General features: G+C 49.2%; 1 protein-coding gene across 1 annotated transcript in view; it reads left to right on the top strand.

Annotated features, from left to right (window-relative positions):
- Nucleotides 1–886: 886 nt before the first annotated feature.
- COL27A1 (collagen type XXVII alpha 1 chain) overlaps nt 887–20,383 on the top strand; it is a 144,576-nt gene continuing 125,079 nt past the window's right edge. Inside the window, exons 1-3 of the mRNA XM_027650151.1 lie at nt 887–1,468; nt 9,380–9,450; nt 14,652–16,087. Of these exons, the coding sequence (XP_027505952.1) occupies nt 1,413–1,468; nt 9,380–9,450; nt 14,652–16,087 (1,563 nt within the window). The 5' untranslated portion in view covers nt 887–1,412. The remainder of the gene's footprint in view (nt 1,469–9,379; nt 9,451–14,651; nt 16,088–20,383) is intronic.

Below are 20,383 nucleotides of genomic sequence, written 5' to 3'. Positions count from 1 at the left end.
GAGCTGCCGGGACAAATGAATGGCCATGGGGCTGCGAGGAGATGCTGCTCAGCCTCTCGCCTCGCTGCAGAGTAAGTGCCCAAGGCAGAGTGGGAGGGAGCAGGGCAGAGGGCACCCAGGGGTGCAGGGAGGAGGTGGGAGGGCACCTGCCTGAGGGAATCCCATGGAGCTGAGGGATTTGCTGTGTCCTGTTGTGGACAAGAGGTCGCCCTGGGAGGTGCACGGTGGCTGGGTGGGACTTCGGAAGAGGAGGGGGCAAAGGGTTGAAGGTTTTATCCACATGCAGAAGTCCCCTCTCCTGGCCGAGCTGGCCAAGTGGGCTTGAGATCTCACTTGTACCGATGGACCTTGCATAAGAAAACTCATTCCCCTCTCCCTGTCCTCCTGGCTGCAGATTCCATCCTGTGGTGCTGGGAGGAGGGGGGCTCTGCAGATGCCCTGGGGAAACAGAGCAGGGCAAGAAGGGGAATAGAAGCATGGGCGGGCTTTTTTCTTCCAACCCTGAGCCCCATCTACAGGCTCCCAAATGCCTCCACCAAGCGCTGATCCCAAGGGAAAAGCTGTGTCAGGTACCTTATGAGGTGTGTTGAGGCCAGTTTGGGGCTCATGGCCCTGGGCAGGTGAGTGCAGGTGAGCAGCCAATTCCATCAGCAGCTTCCCCGGAGCAGGGCCTGTGCTTCCCTCCCTGGAGCCAGAAAAGGGTCTTTGGTTCCTTCCCAGCAGCTCTTCTGGCCAAAAGAGTTTCTTTCTTCCCCCCCCCCCTTCTTTTTAAAATTATTTATTTATTTTGTATTATTTTTTGTAAGTGCTTCAGTATTACAGAGGAGGGCAGCAGAGAGAGGCAGTAAGGACATCCTTAAATAATTTTCATTTCTTCAAATCTGCCTTTTCCTCTTCTCTCTAAGTCCAGAGGAGAGACCCTTGGGGGGGTGGGAGGCACATCTGCACTACAAATAAAAATAATAATTACAACCACCAACCAAACAACGGGAAAAAAAGTAACAGCTAAGAAAAAAAACACTTGAAATCAAGGACTTTGAGAATCAGAGATCACAGAAATTGTACTATTATTAAGGAGAGGGGAAAAAAAAGAGAGGCAAGAAATCCAGCGACCATGGGCCAGCCTGGCTTCCTAGCGTGTACTTTGTGTTCTCTCTCCTTTTTCCCAAGGTAATTGCAGTCTGCCGAGAGGGAGTTAAATGGGATTAAAAGATCTGTGTAAGCAAAAGGACCCAGAAGAGAAGGAGGAAGGAGTGAGCCGTCCGGGCCAGGGGTGTCTGTGACACAGCTGAGCCCCTTAGCGAGGCAGAGAGCCGAGCTCCCGGGAAGGATGTACCCACAAACCGGCCTGTCCCCCGATTTCTGATGGATTGCCGCAAAAATTGCCCGAAAGAGACAATGCACTAAACGTGATGGAGCCGGAATCAGAGCCGGTCTCCAGACTCAGAGCTACAGCGGCAGGCAGGGGGTGAGTACAAACTCCGCTTCTCCCGGCGCTGGGGAAGGGCATCCCGGGCGGGCTGGGGGTGCCGGGGAGCCGCGGGATCCCGGGAGCTGGGAATGGGGTGGGGGAAGACATTCCTCTGCCAGGGGATGATGTGAAAACTCCTGGGCTGGAGAGGAGAATGGGCTGGGAGCAGGGAGGCCACGCTGCGGAGCGGGAGAGGGGGGAATGGGGCTGGGGTGTGCGGGAAGGGGTGAGAGCGGGGATTGGGGCCAGGACGGCCAGGAGGAGCCCCCTCCCCGCCCCCCAATTCCCACGCACCGGGGAAAGGGGCTCCCAGCCCTGGAGCTGCTCCGGGGGGCGGACGCCGGTGTAGCCCCCACGCGAGATGCAGGAGCGGGCGATTCGCTGCCCCTCGCACGCCTCATGCTGCTCGGGCACGGCGGGGGGGTTCCCCAGCCCCTCCTGGGAGCAGGGGATGCTGCTCCTCACCCTGTCCCGCGGGGCCGTGGGGACTCGGGTACCTGGATCTCGCCGCCGTGGTCCTGCGGGAGGTGGGAGAGCCCGGGAGGGCTGAGACACGGCGGAGGTGCGCGGTGGCAGCTCTTCATGTGCTCGGCACACACAAAATGCTGCTTCCTGTCCATCCGTGTGTGTACGAAAAAATTCCAGCATACACCCTGCCCGTCCCCTTTCTCCCACAGCTGGGACCAGTTTTTACTATTTTCATTCTTAAATGCGTTGTTGTTATTGTTGTTGTTATTTTCCTGGGGACCAGCAAAGGGTTAATCCCGCTGGCTGCGTTGTCGGATGTACTGATGATTTACCGACACTCCCTTGGAAAGGCTGGGATTCTTCTGCCTGGCAGTTTGAAAAACTTGTGTACAGGATCCCTCTGCTCGGCTGGACTGGGAGATGGGGGGAAAGAGGGGGAACGGGGCGAGGGGATTTGGGGGCATACCCCCCCCCCCCTTCCGCCCCCAGGGTCACCCCGCTCCCGCCCCTTTTGTAGAGCCGGGAGCTGGATGAATGTGCAGTTCCCTTTGGAGGCTCACTCTGTGTGTGGAGTTACACGGAGAGCCCAGACCCCTTCCCAGGGGCTGCAACCGCTCTCCTTGACAAGTTTTCTGTGTGTTTATATGCTCAAAAGGACTGAACTGCAGTGCTTTAGGGTGGGTTTTGTTTTGTTGTGGATTTTTTTTGCGCAGACGTGGCTGTGGCGTGTCTGGAGATGCTGGAAACTGCAGCGTCTCCCAGTTACACCTTTTTGACGCTGGATACGGTCGGGGTGAACCGCCTGGGACGGTGTGAGGGTGGCTGATGTCAGAAAGGGAGAAGTCTAGAGGGGAACAGAGATAAAGGCTCCTTTGAAAGATCACGAGCAGCGTGGCCACAGCGAGGGGACGGGCCCCGGTGCTGGGGAGACACTTGGCCCGATGCTCGGTCGCTGACAGCACCAGCTGCTCAACCTGGTGAGGGAGGTGACCGAGATCACGCTACAGATGAGGACGGGGAGATCCTGTCCCAGATCCTACTCGAGTCCCAGGGCAAATCGGACCCAGCTGAGGACAGGTTTGGGAAGGAGGGAGCCAGGAGAAGGCAGCGTGCCTGCCTGCCTGCCTGTCGGAGGTCTGTGTCTGCTGCTGCGTCGGGGCGTCCCAGGCTATCACAGCACGGCTGCACGGGGTTTGAGTGCTGCAGTGCCTCGGGAAATCTGGCGTTGGTCTGCCCTGGTGCCCTGGAATATGAGCGCCTTTTGTTCCAGGGTCTCCCCTGGCCTGTCCCTCCCGCGTGCTGCTCCGGTCACTCCTCAGCAGAGGTCGCTTGCTGCCCTTCACATCATCTCCCGAAGGGATTTTCGGTGCTGGCTTCTGATTTGTTTGACAGAGCGCTGTGCATCCCACCATCCCCACAGCTGGATGGTCCCACTGAGGCCATTGGCCTCGGAGAAGGTCCTGTGAGCCCAGAGCTGGTGTGTGCCTGGGCTCGCTGGGCCACGCTTGTGGTGCCGAGCCTTACTCACGGTGGGTGAGGGCTGTGCTGCCTGCAGGCAGCTTGTGATGGGAATGTTCTGGTGCTTTTCCACGTGGCACTGGGGGGTCCTGCTCATACCAGCACTCCTGCAGCATCCTCTGGAGCAGGGCTGAGGAGCTGCCGGATCTGCAGGAGACCCGTGGATGGGAGTGGGAGTGCTGGCTCACCGGGGAAGGAACGGCCCTTGCAGAGTGTGATTTTGTAGCCTTGTCCTGGCTCAAGCTGCCAGAGCTTGTAAAACCAGAAGAACACAAAGTTTTACAGGCTCTTCAAGCTTAACATGCCCCTCTTGGTCATTTCTGCTGGTGCATTTTTGGTGAGCACAGTCTCTCTAAGCCACAGGAGGTGTTTGCATTCAGCTCTGCCTCAAGCACGTGTCCAGACCGTAGCACTGGTGCTGTTGCACTGTGTTTGTGACACCTTGGCCCCTTCCACCCCAATGTCACATGCTGGCCATGCAGGAGGCTTGATGCTCCATCCATGTGTGGAGTGAAAAAGCTGCACACATGGTGGTACAGCACCCACCTGGCACCACCAAGGTGGGTCAGCCCCTGGGAAGGTCCAAAAGGGCTGGAGTAGGAGCCATGGGCCCTGTTTTAAGAGGAAAAGAGCATTGCACTCAAGCCAGGCAGGTGGTCTGGGGACAAATTATGGCACTACTGGACAAATTCAGCAATAGGCTAAATAATTATGTGTGTGCTGCCGACAGAGGGGTGCCTGGGGGTACAGAGGAGGCAATTGCACAGCTCCTGGAGCTGTGTCCAAGGAGGGAAGGGTAGTGTCACAGCCAGGGTTCCAGCTGAGGTCCTGTGTCTGGGTCCCCCTACTCTTGCTGCCTCGATGTGTCTCTCTGAGCACATCCTTTAATAAAGCAAAGCTCCAGCTTCATCCTCTTTCTCTGATGGTTTGAGGAGTTAAAATCTGTCCTGCTTGAAAATGCTGTTCATGGAGGTTGTTACTGACTGGGGGTTGCCCAGGTCTGGTGGTGAGGGCATTGTCAGGAATCAGGGACAGACACAGAGCTTGTGGGGGTTTTTTCCCTTCCTTTTCTTTGCCAATTTGTTGGGGCATAAGTAGAAATGATGGACGCTTACTGAAGTGCAAATGGAGACAATGGGGAATTCTATTCAGCTCTGCCAAACCCCATTCAGAAAATGAAGGAATGCAAAGGCATTTGTTGGAAGGACAAAAAAGGAGTTAGATGACAGATCACGCTTAGCACTTCTGTTTGTGGAGGGCTCCAGTTGCTGGAGAACACAAAGGCGAGGGCCAGGACTGAGTGTTGTCACTTCACACAGCAGCAAAGTCAATATCCCAGACACACAGGGGAGACCGAGGGGAGGGCTGCCAGGAAAGATTCGCTGCTGTAGAGAGTTGCTGGGTCTTTGAGTCATCGCAGTCATGTCAGTCTGGCATCTATCAGGTGAGGAAGTGGGCTGTCACCAGCAGGAGCTGGTAGCTCTGGGGCAGCTTTGTGCAATGATTACACAAGCTCCAGTTCCAATTAGGAGGACAAGGACCTGCTGTTTGGAACCCATCGGCCCTCTATCTGCAGAGTGAGAGAACAAGGTGTTAGGTGTCTGCAGGAGGTCACACTGACCATGTTGGTGCTTCATCTCCACCTTGTGGGTACTGCAGGTCTGCATGTCCCTTCTGGAGATGTCCTAAGAGGAGCTATAGGTGCCAGAAGAGCAAATATCAGGCAGCAAATATATGTAGGGTTTTGCAGCAGTGCCTGTGTACACCAGACAAATGTTTTCCTGGAGGTGTTAAATCAATACCTGGTCTATATTGCAGAAAAGGCCCAGCAAAGGACAAAACAGGGTCGATAGAGGGACATCCACATAGTTGTGTGCTTCCATTGCTCTTGCCAGAAATTGAGGCTGAGAGGAGAAATACCACTATTTCCAGAAGCCCCAAAAAGAGAGAAGTCTGGTCTGCAGAGGATGTTACAAAATAAGATTCCTACCCCAAAAAACTGGGAGTGGAATTGATGCATGGTACAGCTTAAAGCCTCCGTATGTAGGTTGCAATTTGTTTCCTGTTGTCTATCACCTCCAGTCACATGCAAAGGAGCTTAAGCCACACATATATTTTCTTATATTAAGATACACTGTCTGATCTATGGCTAGAAACGTAGGTTTGCTTTTCTTGAAAAGCAATTTCAGCATCCAGCTGGCTTTATGGTCTTTTGGACAGGAAAAAAATACACCTGAATGGAGGAAAGTGAAGGGAAATTGTTTTTCCACCCTGCAATAATGTTTGCAATTTCAAAGCCATTTCCCCACTGTAAATGAGGGAGAAAACAAAATAAAAAACTAAATGCTGCTGTGGGCCCTTGTAACACTTCCTTCAGCTTCAACCCATCATCTAAGCAAACAAGATGTCAAAATCATTTAGACTTCTGCTCTTAAGGCAGGGCAAATCTTTTAATTTAAAAAAAGCTGAAACTGTTCCAACCAATTCTAGACATAATGGAGTGGAAACTTAGCTGATCACAATTGTTTTACAGGTTGTTTCAGATTTGTTAAACTTGCACTTTTTTTTAGGATAATTTTTGACCAAGTCTACCTTGAAAGGTCTTTTGTTACTCTTGTCCTTAGTTCAGTGTAGTGCTTTATGCTGGTTGTCAGGTGAGAACCCATAAGGGTTATTACCAGTCTTTTTGCTTCTCTGTCCCTTTCTGTTGTATTTTACCTTGCACTTTTGGCACAGGCTACTTCCTGTGGACTGATCCACAGGAGTTTGCCAGAAGTAGTGAAGCAAAATTAAGCTGTACTCAGAAGCTTCAGTTTGCTATGAAGGGAGTTTGTGCTGGAAAACTTTTAGGGTTCATGTGAGCTTGTATCATGTGTGCTACGGGGCACTTCTTCACCCAGTGACTGTAGCAGTGGGGTCATAGAATTACACAATGGTCTGGGTTGGAAGAGACCTTAAAGTTCATCTTTTCCACCCCCTGCCATGGGCAGAGACACCTTGCACTAGACCAGGTTACTCCAACTCTTGTCCAACCTGGTCTTGGACACTTCCAGGGATGGGGCAGCTACAGCTTCTCTGGACAACCTGTGCCAGGGCCTCACCACCCTCACAGTAAAGAAATTATTCTCAGTATCTCATCTAAATGTGCCCTCTTTAACTTAAAGCCATCCCTCTTTGTTCTGTCACTCCATGCCCTTGTCCAAAGTCACTTTCCATCTCTCTTGGAGCCATTTTAGGCCTTGAAATGTGCTATAAATTCTCTCTTGAGCCTTCTCTTCTCCAGACTGAACAGCCCCAGGACCCTCATTCTGGTATTCATGGGCCCTGTGCAGTAAAATAAATAAATGTCTTTAGTGGTACCTCTTGAGAGAATCTCAGTGGAAATTGCTGCTTGTGGGAAGAAGCTGAGATAAAGGCAAGGTGGGTTTGATAGCTCTATATAAGGAGAAAAATCTTCCTTTACTATTGCTCCTCAAGCTGCTCCTCAAGCCCTGTCACTGCTGAGCCGTAACGGAAAAAGAGCCTGCATTAAAAATCCCGGGATAATTAACAGCCCCATCATTCACAGGGCTGCCATTTGGAAGCTTCTTTTGCTTTTTCCATTAAGTTGGTAAATTTTGCCAAAGTGTTTTTTTCAGTGCTTTGGCACTGGGCCCCACTCTCAGCTCTTACGGTGTTGGCTGAGCGAGGGGTCCAGGAGCAGGGCCGGGGCCAGCTGGATCCCACACCCTGCATTCATCTCCTTTATAGCCCCAGTCAGTGTCACTGGAATGAAATTACGTGCTGGATTTTCCCCCAAAACTTGTTCCCCTCGTTGTGTCGATCAACGCAGATTTTGGAAGCGAATTTGGTTTACAAAGGTACCCCTCCAAAAAAAAAAAAAACAACAGTGGACTTCATTTTGGCGTGTTTGTGTGCAGCAGTGGTTGTACATAGCTGTGTAAATCTGATCCTCACCAGAGAACAGGTTCTTAACACCTGGCACTGCTGCTGCCCTTATATTCACCCCATTCCCCTCATCTCCTGTTCTCATGGGGCAGCTGAGCCCAGCTGGTGACACTCCATGAGGTGTTTGCTCCTTGCACAGGTGGAATCGTGTCCATTGTAAAACTCCATCGCTCCTATGGAGGTGAACACAGAAATGCAGTTTTTCTTTTGAAGTGGGTTGTAGCCTCCTTTAAGTCATAAAAAGGCTACTAGAGGTGTCCCTGAAGAATCATCCTTCCTCCATCCCCTGAAGGAACCGGGACAGCAGCACTCCTTGGACTCCTCAGTGTCTTCAGCCCGACAGTTGTGTCCCAAGGGGTGACATGGCCAGAAAACAACCAGGTCTCTCCCCAGCTGGAGATCTCTTGAACATGGTGAGGGTTTCCTGGTCAGCATATGGCCAGCTATAGGACATGCCAAAGAATGCTGGGATTTGGCTGTTCCAAGCTGTTATTCCTTCATAAAATAAAGCAGCCCCAGAGTCCCTGAAATGCACAGTCCAGTGTCAGGGTGATGGAAACTGCAAAGGAGGACGTGGATTGCTTCATCTCATTTGTTTCCTAGTCGATGAGGGGCCGCTCCAGTATTTTATCCCTTCAAGCCTTAAAGTATTAGTTAGTGGCTGGATTCCTGGATGGATTTTTACATTCAATGCCAGGTTTCCCCACGGGGAAAGGGTCTCCTGCACTGAGAGGATCTGGCCCAGGGTAATACATTATCTCAGAGGATGCTTTCTTGTGCTCAAGCTGAGGCTTGATGGCAGGAGCAGAGTGGTCTGTAATCCCACTTGATACATGATTTGTGTGTCAGGTCTGGAGAGAGGAGCAGGCTGCCCTTTGGCTTCGCACAGCCCAGTGTTTGCACTGGCCTGGCTGAAGTGACGAACGACCTGGGGATGTCCCACGCTGCTGTCTTCTGGCTGAGGGCTTTCTGTAGTTTACATTTCTGTCTCTTCTTCCAGCAGCCTTCACTGATGAAGCTGTGAAATACCATCTCTAGAAGATGAGGGAATTCAGTCTTCAAACTTTCCACTGACAGCTTTAAGTGAGCCTAACCAAGGAGTTTCCGATGTTTGTTAGCTGGCTACAAATCAAGGAAGCTGATGGGGGAAAGAGAAGGGGGGGCCTTAGCTACCTTTCTGGTGAAAGTTTTTCTCTCTGCTGCTGTTTTCAATGGCACTTGAAGGCTTAAAGCTGAGCTAACAGAGAGGTTTGTCCAATTCCCTCTCAGGCATGAAAGGGTCTGGGAGTCTTCAGATTTCACACTTTTTAAACTTTCCTGCCATACCAGGCTCCTGAGAAGATCATTAGTGGGTTCAGCACAGGGTGCTGAGTGGTTAGAAGCTGCCCTTGTCTTTGCATCTGGATGTAAAATGAGGAATAGATCCATGTAGGATTCTACCTGTTTAGAACATTTTTAAGCATGCATGGAAGCATTAGGACTCGGAATTTGTTTGCTGAGATGTAGGTGACACAGCACTGCATGTCAGCCCACCTTCTACCCCTGTCCTCACAGACCTGATCAGGCACTCCTGGCATGTCTTTTGACCCTCCAGTTTTGAATTATTTCTCTGTTCTCTTGCATTTCTGAGGGTCTGTCCTGGATGGGGTGAGTGCCAAAAGGAAGCAGTAGTGAAGGGATGGCTGACCAAGCACTGATGACCCTGTATCTCAAAACACTGGGCTGGTCCTTGTTCAAGGATGGATCAGCAGCCCCTAATACCCGTGAGAAGACTTTCCAATGAATTCAGTGCGCTTTAGATGACTTTAAAGCAGCAAAATGAGATCTCAGTTGGAATCCACTTCCTGGAGACATGTGGATGCTGCCACTGCCTTCAGTAGACCTGAGATCAAGGAGAAGACCCTTAACAAGGGGAATTGGTTTTGTTACTAATGTTGTAGAAACTCACCATTTTTATTTCTCTTCCAATTTTAGGGGATTCTGCTTTCTCTGGACTGTATTATGTTTTACCTGGTTCCTGGGACTCACACAGGGAAATCCTGAAGGTAAATCACACATTTTTTTTCCCTCTCCTCTTTCAACCAAAGTAAAAGCCAAGTGCTTTGGTACTGGTGTAGGGCCATCATTTAACAATATCTGAGCCCAGTGCAGAGGTAGATGCATTTTTTGCTGGTGGTTGCAGTACTGATGATATGGGTGATGCAGTTAACAGCTGGCAAAAGAACCAGGGTTTTTACAGGTGATTACGTGCCCCACAGGATTTTCAGAGTGCCTGTCTGTCTGGTAGAACCTGTGGGAACGAAGCCATTTGTGTCTAAAATGTCACTGGCATTTACCTGCACTTGCCAAGACTTAACTGCTTTTAGAAAGTGCCCCTTGAGGCTGCAGCATTATGGAATTAAACATCTCTGGCAGGCGGATTTCTCCTTGACTTGAAGGCACCCCAGGCATGCCCCTGCCAGCACACAGGGTGTTATGCATACAGAAATGATGTCAGTTCTGACAGGAAAAGCAAATTTAAGGAAGAAAAAAATCCCACAAGGTTGATTGATAATAGAATCACTATATCTGGTTCAGTCCCTGTGATATAAGGGAATATTCTATAGAGGAGTGATCACACACCTTCACCCTGTCTTTACATCCCTTCCCCAAACACCACCTCCCTAGTGCTGCTGGGGGTAGGACAAAATTGGGACACAATAATCAGTGACCCCACAGGAAGAGGGATGAAAAGCTTCAGAGTCAACAACCACAAAATTAATTCATTTTTATTGTAGTTGATAGTGGGAGCTGAACATTTCTACAATATCTGTTTTTAAAGGAGCCTTCTCCTCTTCCACATGGATGTTTGACATGGGTATTTGCTGGAACTGAACAGCTTCCCCTGCAATCTGCAGACAACACTAAGTGGTCTAGCAGGCTCCAGGGCTCTCCTCTCAGTCTCCAAAACATGAAGGAAAAATAGAAAGTTGGTCAATGCTCAGCTGTCAACCAGCCCATGGAGCACTTTTTACAGGGGGGGAATAGATCCCTGCCATCAGCAATTTTGAAAAATGTAATATTTTCCAAATTCTGCCTCCATGCAAAAGAGGTGAACATCTGGCTGAATTACTTAGTCAAGCAGTTTTCAGAGCAAGTTTTATGTCAGCTCATAAAAAGGCAGAACAAATACTGTGTCTTGGCACCTCTCTTTTCAAGTAGGTTATAATATGCTGTTTAGATTCATCTCTATCCATCGTTCTACTCCCATTGTAATTATGGGATGGTACCATGTTTTTGATTGTTACCATACATCTAAAGCAAACTCTTTTGTTTCATCATCACTGTGTTTACCCTAGTGTAAAAGATAACTCCCTTCTGAGATACTGTCTCTGTGATAAAAGAATTTTAAAAAGCTTGCTTGCCTTCCAAACAATAAGAGAGAGGATTCCCTTCTGGGTACCAGAAAATAAATACTTCCAGGGAAGTAAAGGCTACAAGGAAACACTGATGACTTGAGGCTGTGTTATCAACCAAGATTTTCAAACATCCGATTTACAACAGTAAGAGCTTGTTAGTAGGTCAGTGTGAGAGTGAAATTAAGCTAATGCCATGGGCTTTTGAAAAATATTGTAGTTATTACTCAAAGGTTTAGGGGTCTTCCTGCACATTGGAAAATCAGGGAATACCGAGGATGATCTTCCCATAAGTGTTACAAATCCGAAAGATCACGAGGTTAGTGAGTTCATCTGCTGTGCTCTGACTAAGGGTCTGGGCAGTAACTTTTGGAAATGCAGCATTTATTCAACCCAATTTTAGCTGTGGGCATCACATCTTGGCTGTTGGAATCTGGGAAGCTGCAAGTTATTTCTCTCCTGCCTCTTGGCTTGTTTTTCTTATGAAGTTTTTTGTGTGGGGGAAAAGGAGGAGGGAAAGAAAAAGAAGGGAAGGAGAACAATAAAATATTTTATCCCCTCTTTCAGAGACGATCATGTGGTTGTTCAGGAATCTCTGAACATCTCACTTCATGCGCAGAGTCTGCTAGAGAAGTTTTTCCCAGTTGCTCAGATGTTGCTACTGGAATGTTGCTCCTGGTTCTGAGACACCTGGAGGCCAGGCAGCTCTAAGTGAATGTTTTTGGGTTTGTTTTTTGTTTTGTTTTTTTTAAATAATGTGTTTTGATGGAAAAATCCACAGAGGAAAAAATCTGAAGGGGAAAAAAATGCTCTGCTGAACTTGGAGCTGCTTAAGGAAGTCAAAATTACCTTGCATTTTACATTAGTTGATGACATCCTGTCATCCCGGGGGATGTGCCTCACCAGCCCTGGGCACTCAGCATGGAATGGAGAGGCAGATGGGCTGGGTGCACAGGAATCCTGAGCTCTGTGCCTGGACCTGAGGCTGGAAAGTCCACATACGTGTCCTGCATGAGGTCTCTTTTAGTTGGATTTTGCGTAGGCATCCAGAATTTGGCTCCACCTTAGTGGGTTTTGAGGGAGAGGAGTGTTTGGGTTGTGCTTTTTTTCCCTTAAGCACTGCTGGATGCAGTTGCTAACGAGGCAGTTGGATTGGGATTGCAAATGACAGAGGCATCCTCTGAGCAGGGAAACATCCTTAGGTCTTTGCAGAGCAGCTACCAAATGAGTAACTCCTGGAGTGTCCAGCATCTCTAGCAGAGACAACCACTGTCTGTCTCTGGGAGAGAACCTAAAAATACAAGTAGAAATTGGAAGCTGGAGTCTAGCTCCTAGTTCAAGTGGTAAATTTATTTCCTTGGGGATAAATCCTGATGCCTTTGAAGTCTGCGGCAAGAGTCCCATTTGACTTCACTAAAGCCAGGCTTTGGCCTTTGCTATTTCATGGGCTCTGGAAATTGTCCAGTACAAAGACACTGCTGTGATTCCTCCAGTCAGTGCAAAGAGGGAAGGGCCACGCTGAGGGACAGCCCTGTTGGGCAAAATGGAAGAAATGCAAGGATTTCATAGGATGGGAGAAGTACTGTCATTAACACTTGCACATGCTGTGCAGTAAATTATCCCCTCTGCACAGAATGGGAAAACTTCCATCCTCTTCCACATCTGACGCACCTTCTCCGGGGTAGTGTCTGCTAGAAAATTAGTCAAGCTGCCTTAAAAAAGTCAGGTAGGAATAAAGCTGAATTCAGACAAAGTAAATATTGATTGACTCATTCTTACATACAAAAATGGCCAAGGCTTTTGCCAAAGTCAAGGAACAAAGGTTTTCTCATCATTCTCTTCCCTTCCTGGCCAGCAACATTACAGGCCTCAGACTGCTTGAGTCTACAACCCTTCTGGCCAACACCAAGGTTCTCTTTTAAGTGCCAGTTCTCCGAATATTGCGTTTCGTGATGAACATTTAATAGTTAAGGGTGAAAGCAGCCAAATACCGAGGCCCTTTTAGAGAAGGAGCTCGTTTTTTTTTTCTTTGGATAACCTCTGATTTACTTTTCCTTTTAATATAGCAAAGCTCCAATCTCATGATTGGCACCACCATGTTTCTGAGTGTTAAATTCTTACCTGGCAACATCAGCATTTGGGTTATACAGCCCAGACTGGCTTCCCTAAAGAACACTGAAATGTGAGATTTAGCTGGTCCAGGAGTAATGGGGATTGCATTGGGGCAGGGAAGAGGGAAGGGAATACAGTTATCCTAGCTAATTTTCAACAGTGGTGGTGTCGTGGTAATCACAATCACCTTACCTTAATCATGGGATCATTTGGGCTGGAAGACCTTTAAGATCATCAAGTCCAGCTGTTAAAACAGCACTGCCAAGCCCACCACTAAACTGTGTCCCCAGCTGCCACATCCACACGTTTTTTGAACACTTCCGGGGATGGTGATTCCACCACTTCCCTGGGCAGCTTGTTTCAGTCCTTTTGGTAAAGAAATCTTTCCTAATATCCAACCTGACACATCCCCCTTCCCCCCACCACCAGTGCACCTGAGGTAATTTCATGTCATCCTATTGCTTTTTTACTTGGGAGAAGAGCCTGACCCCCACCTAGCTCTATCCTCCTGTCAGACAGTTGTAGAGAGTGAGAACCTCAGAACTGACCTTGACCCATTGATCCAGCCTGTCCAGGTCCCTCTGCAGAGCCTTCCTACCCTCCAGCAGATGAACACTCCCACCCAACTTGGTGTCATACACAAACTGCCTGAGGGTGCACTCAATCCCCTCGTCCAGATCATCTCTATATACCACATAGGTAACATCTTTTATTAGGCCAAAGGATCGAGCTGAACCAAGTGAACAAGCTTTTGGGCACATGGGCACCTTTTTCAGGTCTGGGCACATTTACCTTTGCAGCTTTTCTCATGTAGACCTCGGAGCCTTCCCTGGTTAAGTAGTTCAGCTGAGGCTGCTGCCAGCTGGCCCCAGTTTGTGCTGCTGTTGCCTGCTAATCTGCCTTGGACTCTGAGCTGTGAGTGACTCCTAATAGACCTCTGGGCCAGAAACCAGAGATTCTGCTTATCTGTCCATTGGAGACTTCTCCTGGAGTTGGGGGAGAAAGGTGCCTCCGGACATCAGTCCCTCTCATCCTGGCTCCTAGGTGACAACTGCTGGAGGTCTTACCTCCACTGCTCAGTGGCAGCCATAACTAATTTCTCAGCTCTTCACAAACCAAGTCTGGTTGCTCCAACCTATTAAAATAATTTAAGTCTGTAAGATGATCCGCTGGGAAAAAAGTACTGCTGCTGAGAACTTTGAGCAGTTCATTGAAATCTACGTGCAACATTTTCATGCTGGGAGGCACCTTTGTTTCCTTAAACTCTCCAAAGATCAAAAGCTGCTTCTTAGTAAGTTGGAGAGAGACAGATACAAGGCTTTTGCTCCCTTTGGAAGTTCTGTTACTTGCCTTCTGGGGATATAAAGTTTTGCAATCCCAGCTCAGTCTGTTGTTCAAATTCCTTTCCAGCTGTGTGGTCAGTACTCAGAATTAAATCCCAGAGAAGTGGACTATTGGTGCATAGTGGGAAATTTCCTTGTAGTGAGGTCAGCTCCCTCCAGAACATCTGGAGCTGGTCCCTGGTGGGACAGGAGAACTAGCCAGATGCACCCTGGGGCTCTGATGCATTTTGGCAATTGCTGGTAATCAAGCTGAGCATGCACTTGCTCCTCACACAATGTGCAGAGGAGCTATGAGTTCTCCCTTCTGGCAATTTGAATGTATATGTGAGAGGGTGGTTGGGATTTCCTGCATTGGATCGTCCAGCACCTCACATATTCTTTGTGCTTCCCTTTCAGATGTGGATGTTCTTCAAAGACTGGGCCTGTCAGGGAAAAGGCCATCAGGTGGATGGTCCTCATCACGTGCAGTTCCTCAAGGAGTCATTCCTTTCAAGTCAGGGGTCATCTTCACTCAGCGAGCGCGTGTCGAGGCACCGCTCAGCACCATCCTCCCCGCAGGCTCCAGCACTGACCTGCTCCTGGTGCTGAGCCTCTGCTCCCACCGCATCAACAACGCTTTTCTCTTCGCTGTCAAGAGCAAAAAGAAAAAACTGCAGCTGGGGGTCCAGTTTGTGCCTGGGAAGATCATAGTGTACGTGGGCCACAAGCGCTCTGTATATTTTGATTACAATGTCCACGATGGCCAGTGGCACAATGTGGCCATCGACATCCGTGGCCAGGCAGTCACTTTATATACTTCTTGTGGGAAGCGCAGAGTACATGCGGATTTGCATTTGAAAAAGGATGAGGTGTTGGATCCACATGGATCTTTCCTCTTTGGGAAGATAAGCCAGCACTCCGTGCAGTTTGAAGGAGCCATCTGCCAGTTTGATATTTATCCTTCTGCCAAGGCAGCTCATCATTACTGTAAATACCTGAAAAAACAGTGCAGGCAAGCAGATACCTACCGGCCAAACCTGCCCCCTCTCATCCCCCTCCTGCCCAGGGACCCCAGTGCCTCCCCCAGCACCCCAGAGCGTATGGAGCCCTCGCTGCAGGGTCTGAAAAACCTGACCACTGCTGCCCCATCCTTGGAGTTTGGCAGGGTCACTGCACCCCCCAAGACAAGGGGTTCAGGTGCAACAACCATCACATTGGTGTCAACCCCACCTTCACCTCCCAGACTGACAACCAAAGCCACAAAGGTCACAGTGGCCCCGCCTGTCCCATCAAGCACCGAAGCGCAGCCGCCCTCCCGTTTGCTCCCTCGGGGGACAGGGACAACCCTCAGGGTGGCTCAGCCCACTGCCAGCACACGCAGGGAGAAAACTCCAACTCCCCTTCCCACCTCGAAAAAGGCCTCACCAACAAGCCAGAGCTCTGTCACAGCCGGCAGGAAGGAGTCCAAGCAAGAGACCAAAAAGAAGATCAACCAAAAACCAACCGTTGAGCCCTCTGCAGCACCCAGCACTGTAAAGCCAACGAGGAGGGTGACTGACAACACAACCAGCAATGTTCACCTTGTCACCCTAAAGCCAACCCCGCAGAACCCACACCATGGGCCTGCTCCAAAGAAGCACGTGCCATCCCCCCCCACCAGGAAAGTGGATCCTCTGGCATCCACCAAACCCCCCCTGGGGTCTGCCCGTCCTGTCTCCAGAGCCAGGGCACAGCCCTTCAACCTCACAACTCCGGCTGCAACGGATGGCTATCAAATCTTTGACCTCCTGGGACCTACTCCATTTCCATTTTTACTGGGATATCCAGGAGTGAAAGGAGAGAGAGGACCCCAGGTAAGTTCAGGCTCTTCACGTTGGCTGTTTCTGGTCACAGCTCGGCCCAAGGTCTGGCAGACCACAACCCACAAGGGTTTCTGTGAAGCTTAGTAGAGTGTGGCAGCTTGGAATCACAGCCAAGCACTCTTGCATTCCTGATCATCACAGTTTTAGCATAAATCTCAGTGTGAACTTGGGTGTTCTGTGATGGTGGATGCCCCTTAAACATTGGTGGTTAAAGTTGCTGCTTAATGTTAGATTTTTTTCTAAAAAAGAAGGGGTAGGGGGAAATAAATCCTACCTACCTTCCTTTCTTCCTTAAAATTGCTGGCTAAAATTTTAGTGATCAGGTTGGGGAGTTCTATTCCATGCCCTTGATTTGTCTCAGGTCACCTTCCATAGAGAAAACCCAGGTGCCTCAGAAGCATGCCTCCAATGAACTGTGTCTTAGCACTGGTTATTGGTTTGGTTTGTATCTGATGTTCACATTTCCACAAAAGTGCTCTGTTTCAGCAAATGCAAGTACAGGGATGGCTTCGGGATTTTTTTTTTTTTTAAAAACAAACTCTCCTCTATTTTTATGATATTTGTTTGTTTGTTTATTTAGTTTTACTTCTCATAGCCCGCACTTAAAACATGCAAAAAGTTTCCTTTATAAATTTAACTACTGCATTCCACACACAGTAACCCCTCTCACGGTGTATATCTTGGCCATAGTAAAAGCATACACACATTTTGTAATGTTAAAAGCAGTCAGGCCCCAATAATTATCTGCTGCTTTTTTTTCAAATGCCAGAATGCAAACAGGATCTTAAACTGGCCAAGTTTTAGGAGGATTTGGTGTTCTAACCCAAATTGTCAATAGGAGAGGGGTTGTACATGTAAAATAAGTTTCTCCCAGACGGAGTCTTTGGTTTCCAAGTTCCAGCCTAGAGTGAATTTTTGCAGCTGACTTCTTAAAATAGCGTAAGAAGGGTTTACAATGGAAATATTGAAGCTGGCGTAAGGAACACAATCACCAGCGCTTGCGTCTGCTGCTTGTTGTTGTAACACCTAAAGTGGAATGGTTGGGTCTCCCTGAGCCCTCAGTGGGTGCTTAGGGGTTTGCATTTCCTGCCTGTCCCACCTCAAAGCAGAGAGGTGATTTCTCTCCTCATATTCTGGGTGTAGAGGCACCAAGGGGGGTGTTGTGTTCCGAGGATTCCACCTCTGGGAGAAGTGAAGGTGCTGCCTGAGCAGGGGGGTACTTTGTACTTGGAGAAGTTTTGCTGAATCCCTCAGTAGCCAGAATGAGCTCCAGCAATTCGGTCTTTGGACAGGCTTCTGTGTTTTGTGAAGAGTAGTTTCAGGCGTGTTTCCAAGAGGAGGAATTCAGCAATTGTGAGTTTCCCTTAGAACACCACTTAGCTGTGAGGGGTCAGTCAGGGTGGTTGCCCCAAGCCCACTAAAATCCTGATCTCTGCCACCTTCTTGCCCTACAAGTGGCATGAGGTGACCAAGCTCCAAGCCCCTGCAATGTAAAGAGCTTATTATTGAATCAGAGTGGAAAATCCCTCTCAGCTCGTGAATCATAGCAAAGAAATGGATTCAGGCTGTGGAGGGCTGAGGGAAGAGATGGCAGGATTTTTCCATCCTGGAGTCCTGAATTGAGGGAAAGGAGAACATTTTGAGGCTCTGTCTGGCCTTATCCTCTTTGACTGCTGGAAACAAAGTCAGGACTTGGGGAGGGAAAGGTTATGGCTTGGCTGGAGCTGGCTGCAGCATGGTGCTTGAGAGCTCCTGTGACTCACCCGGAGATCTCTGTACCATACTTCCCTGGATGACTCTGACGTGGGAAGGGAAAGAGGAGTAAAGGCTGGGATGGGGATGACATGTTGAGAAATTAATGCAGCACTTCCATGGCCAGACAAGCATGTTTCAGAGCAAGTGCTGATAAATGTTCTGTGCTTGAGTAATTACCTGGCGCCGTCCTCGCGCTGCCGGGCAGACGTTCCTGATGAGGTCAGTGATATCCCAGCCCGGCCCTGTGCCTGGCCAGGGCAGGTTATGGGCTGGGAATGTCATCCAGTGTCTGGCACATGGGGGGAGGGATAAAGTGATTAATTACTTTTCCAAGTTGTTGCCCGATACAAGGTCTCTTCAAGAGGATTGTCACTCTGGGCAGGGAGGTGTGTGGGGGAACTGACTTCTGCCTGTTCTGCAAGGGCTGGGGCCGCCTTGGCTGTGATGTCTGGGCAGAGGCAGACTGGCAGTCACAGCACCCTCCCTCTCCCTTTCACAGCATCCTAACACCTAGAGAAAAAAGACTGTTGTTAATCCTGATCATCCCAAAGTCAGGATGGGAATGGCATTGAATCCTGATCATCCCAAAGTCAGGATGGGAATGGCATTGAATCCTGATCATCCCAAAGTCAGGATGGGAATGGAAGTGAGTCCTGATCATCCCAAAGTCAGGATGGGAATAGCAGCCACAGTGCAAGGCAGTGATGACTCAGGCCCTACAGTCTCTGCAGTTGTGGCTTTGTGAATTCTACCAAAATAACTGGAATAATCTTAGCTGTGCAGAAGGGCCCCAACCCTACAACCAAGGGACATATGTTCAGTGGTTAGAAGAGCACGAGCAAAGGACTGAAAGGAGATGTTCCCTTTAGAAGTAAAAGTCAGGACCCTCCATGTATATATTTGCCCTGAAGGACCACTGGAAAGCCACACAACAGGAAACGGAAATGCTGCATCCCACATGCAACTCATGGCAGAGTATTAATTCTTCAGGAATGTTGGGTTTGCTGAGCAGTTAGAGGAGGGAGGGTAATACATTCTTAAAAAAGAAAAACTTCCTGGGAACCATTAATAACCACAAGCGTTTGGGATCTCGGCTCTACATTTGTTTTGGAGGGGGGAAGTAACAAAAGGAACACCCAGACATCATGCAAAACCAGTAAGGCAACACTGATTCAGCAGCTGGCAAAGGTCCCTCTGAATCATCCCTGCTGCCCTCAGCACCTCCACCAGCAGAGCTCTAGGCCCTGCACAGGGACCTTCACTCAGCTTACAGAGCAGAGAAACCCCAGGAAGTGGCTGCAAGCAGCCTTGATCTCCCCAGAAGAAAAATACATGCTGAAAAACAGTATTTTTCTGCAAACTTACCATGCCCTTGAACCTTTGTAAGGCTGTGATGTGATGGGTGTTTGCATCTTCTGGTGGATGGGGTATCATTTACTTGTCTAGACCAGCAGCAGATTTGACAGGGAGATTTTGGGGGCTGCTGTAGCCTCTCCCCTGCCCACCAGCACTGCCCAATGGGGTGTGCAATGGGGTAAAGCTGCAGAAAACTCCTTGCCCTGGCATGTCTGGGGTCTAGCACGGTGTATCCCCAAGTTAGACCTTTCTCCTCCTATATAAGGCTGCACTTTGAAAGGTTTTTGGCCCCTACAAAGAAGCCTGTATTGACTCTTGACAAGTGTCTGAGGGTTATTTTTAGAGCAAGAAAACCACACCTGATGCTGGACATGCAGAGGATCGGGCTGAGTTCACTTAAGGGCTGTGGAAGCACATAAGAGGAACAGGGAGGGAGGGAACATGTTTCACACAACTCCCCAAGTGTAGGAGTCAGTGGAGACCCCGGGGTGGGTGTGCCAGGAACCATCAGCTCCATCCATCCCGCACAATTCCATCCACACACCACGGCTCCATCCATGCACTGCTGGGCTGGGAGCCCCACGCTGGAGCCCGTGGCTGCAGCCCAGTGAGGTGCAGCATTGCCTGGCAGGCAGCCCTCCCTGTCTCCCTCTCTTTTCCTCTCTCCTTCTCTCCAAGGCAGATGTGTTTCTGAGCACCTCCCCAGTCTAGACTGCTCCAGCTGCCACCTTCCGCACGAGCAGTTTGTCTTGGAGCTCGGCTCCTTCCTTGAAGAAGCAATCCCAGCCAATCCAATCAGTGGGCAGGGAAGAGAGGTGATTGGGAATGCCGATAAAATATGAGGTGCCTGACTCCAGGCCTCCTTGTACCAGAAAAGGCTATTCAGGCTGCCAGTCTATGATAAATTAAGGAACACACAACGTGTTTGAATCTCTTAATGAATGAGTCATATTAATAAAAAAAAAAAAAAAAAGGGAGACTGCATGCTTTGTGTGATCCATGGGAAAAGTTTTAGTCTCGCTCACACAGTTGGATCAAATTTTTTTGCTAATTTAGCCAGAAATATCTCTGAAGGGAAATCTTCTTGCAGGCAAATGACCAAGCATCAGAGAGGTCTATTTGCATGAAACGACCTTTGAAGAGCAATAGTTGAAAGTGTGTTTGAGATAAATGTGC

This window comes from Corapipo altera, unplaced genomic scaffold, assembly GCF_003945725.1.
Source record: "Corapipo altera isolate COAL_440 unplaced genomic scaffold, ASM394572v1 268, whole genome shotgun sequence".
Taxonomy (NCBI): Eukaryota; Metazoa; Chordata; class Aves; order Passeriformes; family Pipridae; genus Corapipo; species Corapipo altera.
Note: the sequence above shows the minus strand (reverse complement) of the source record. Positions and strands in the feature narration are given on the sequence as shown.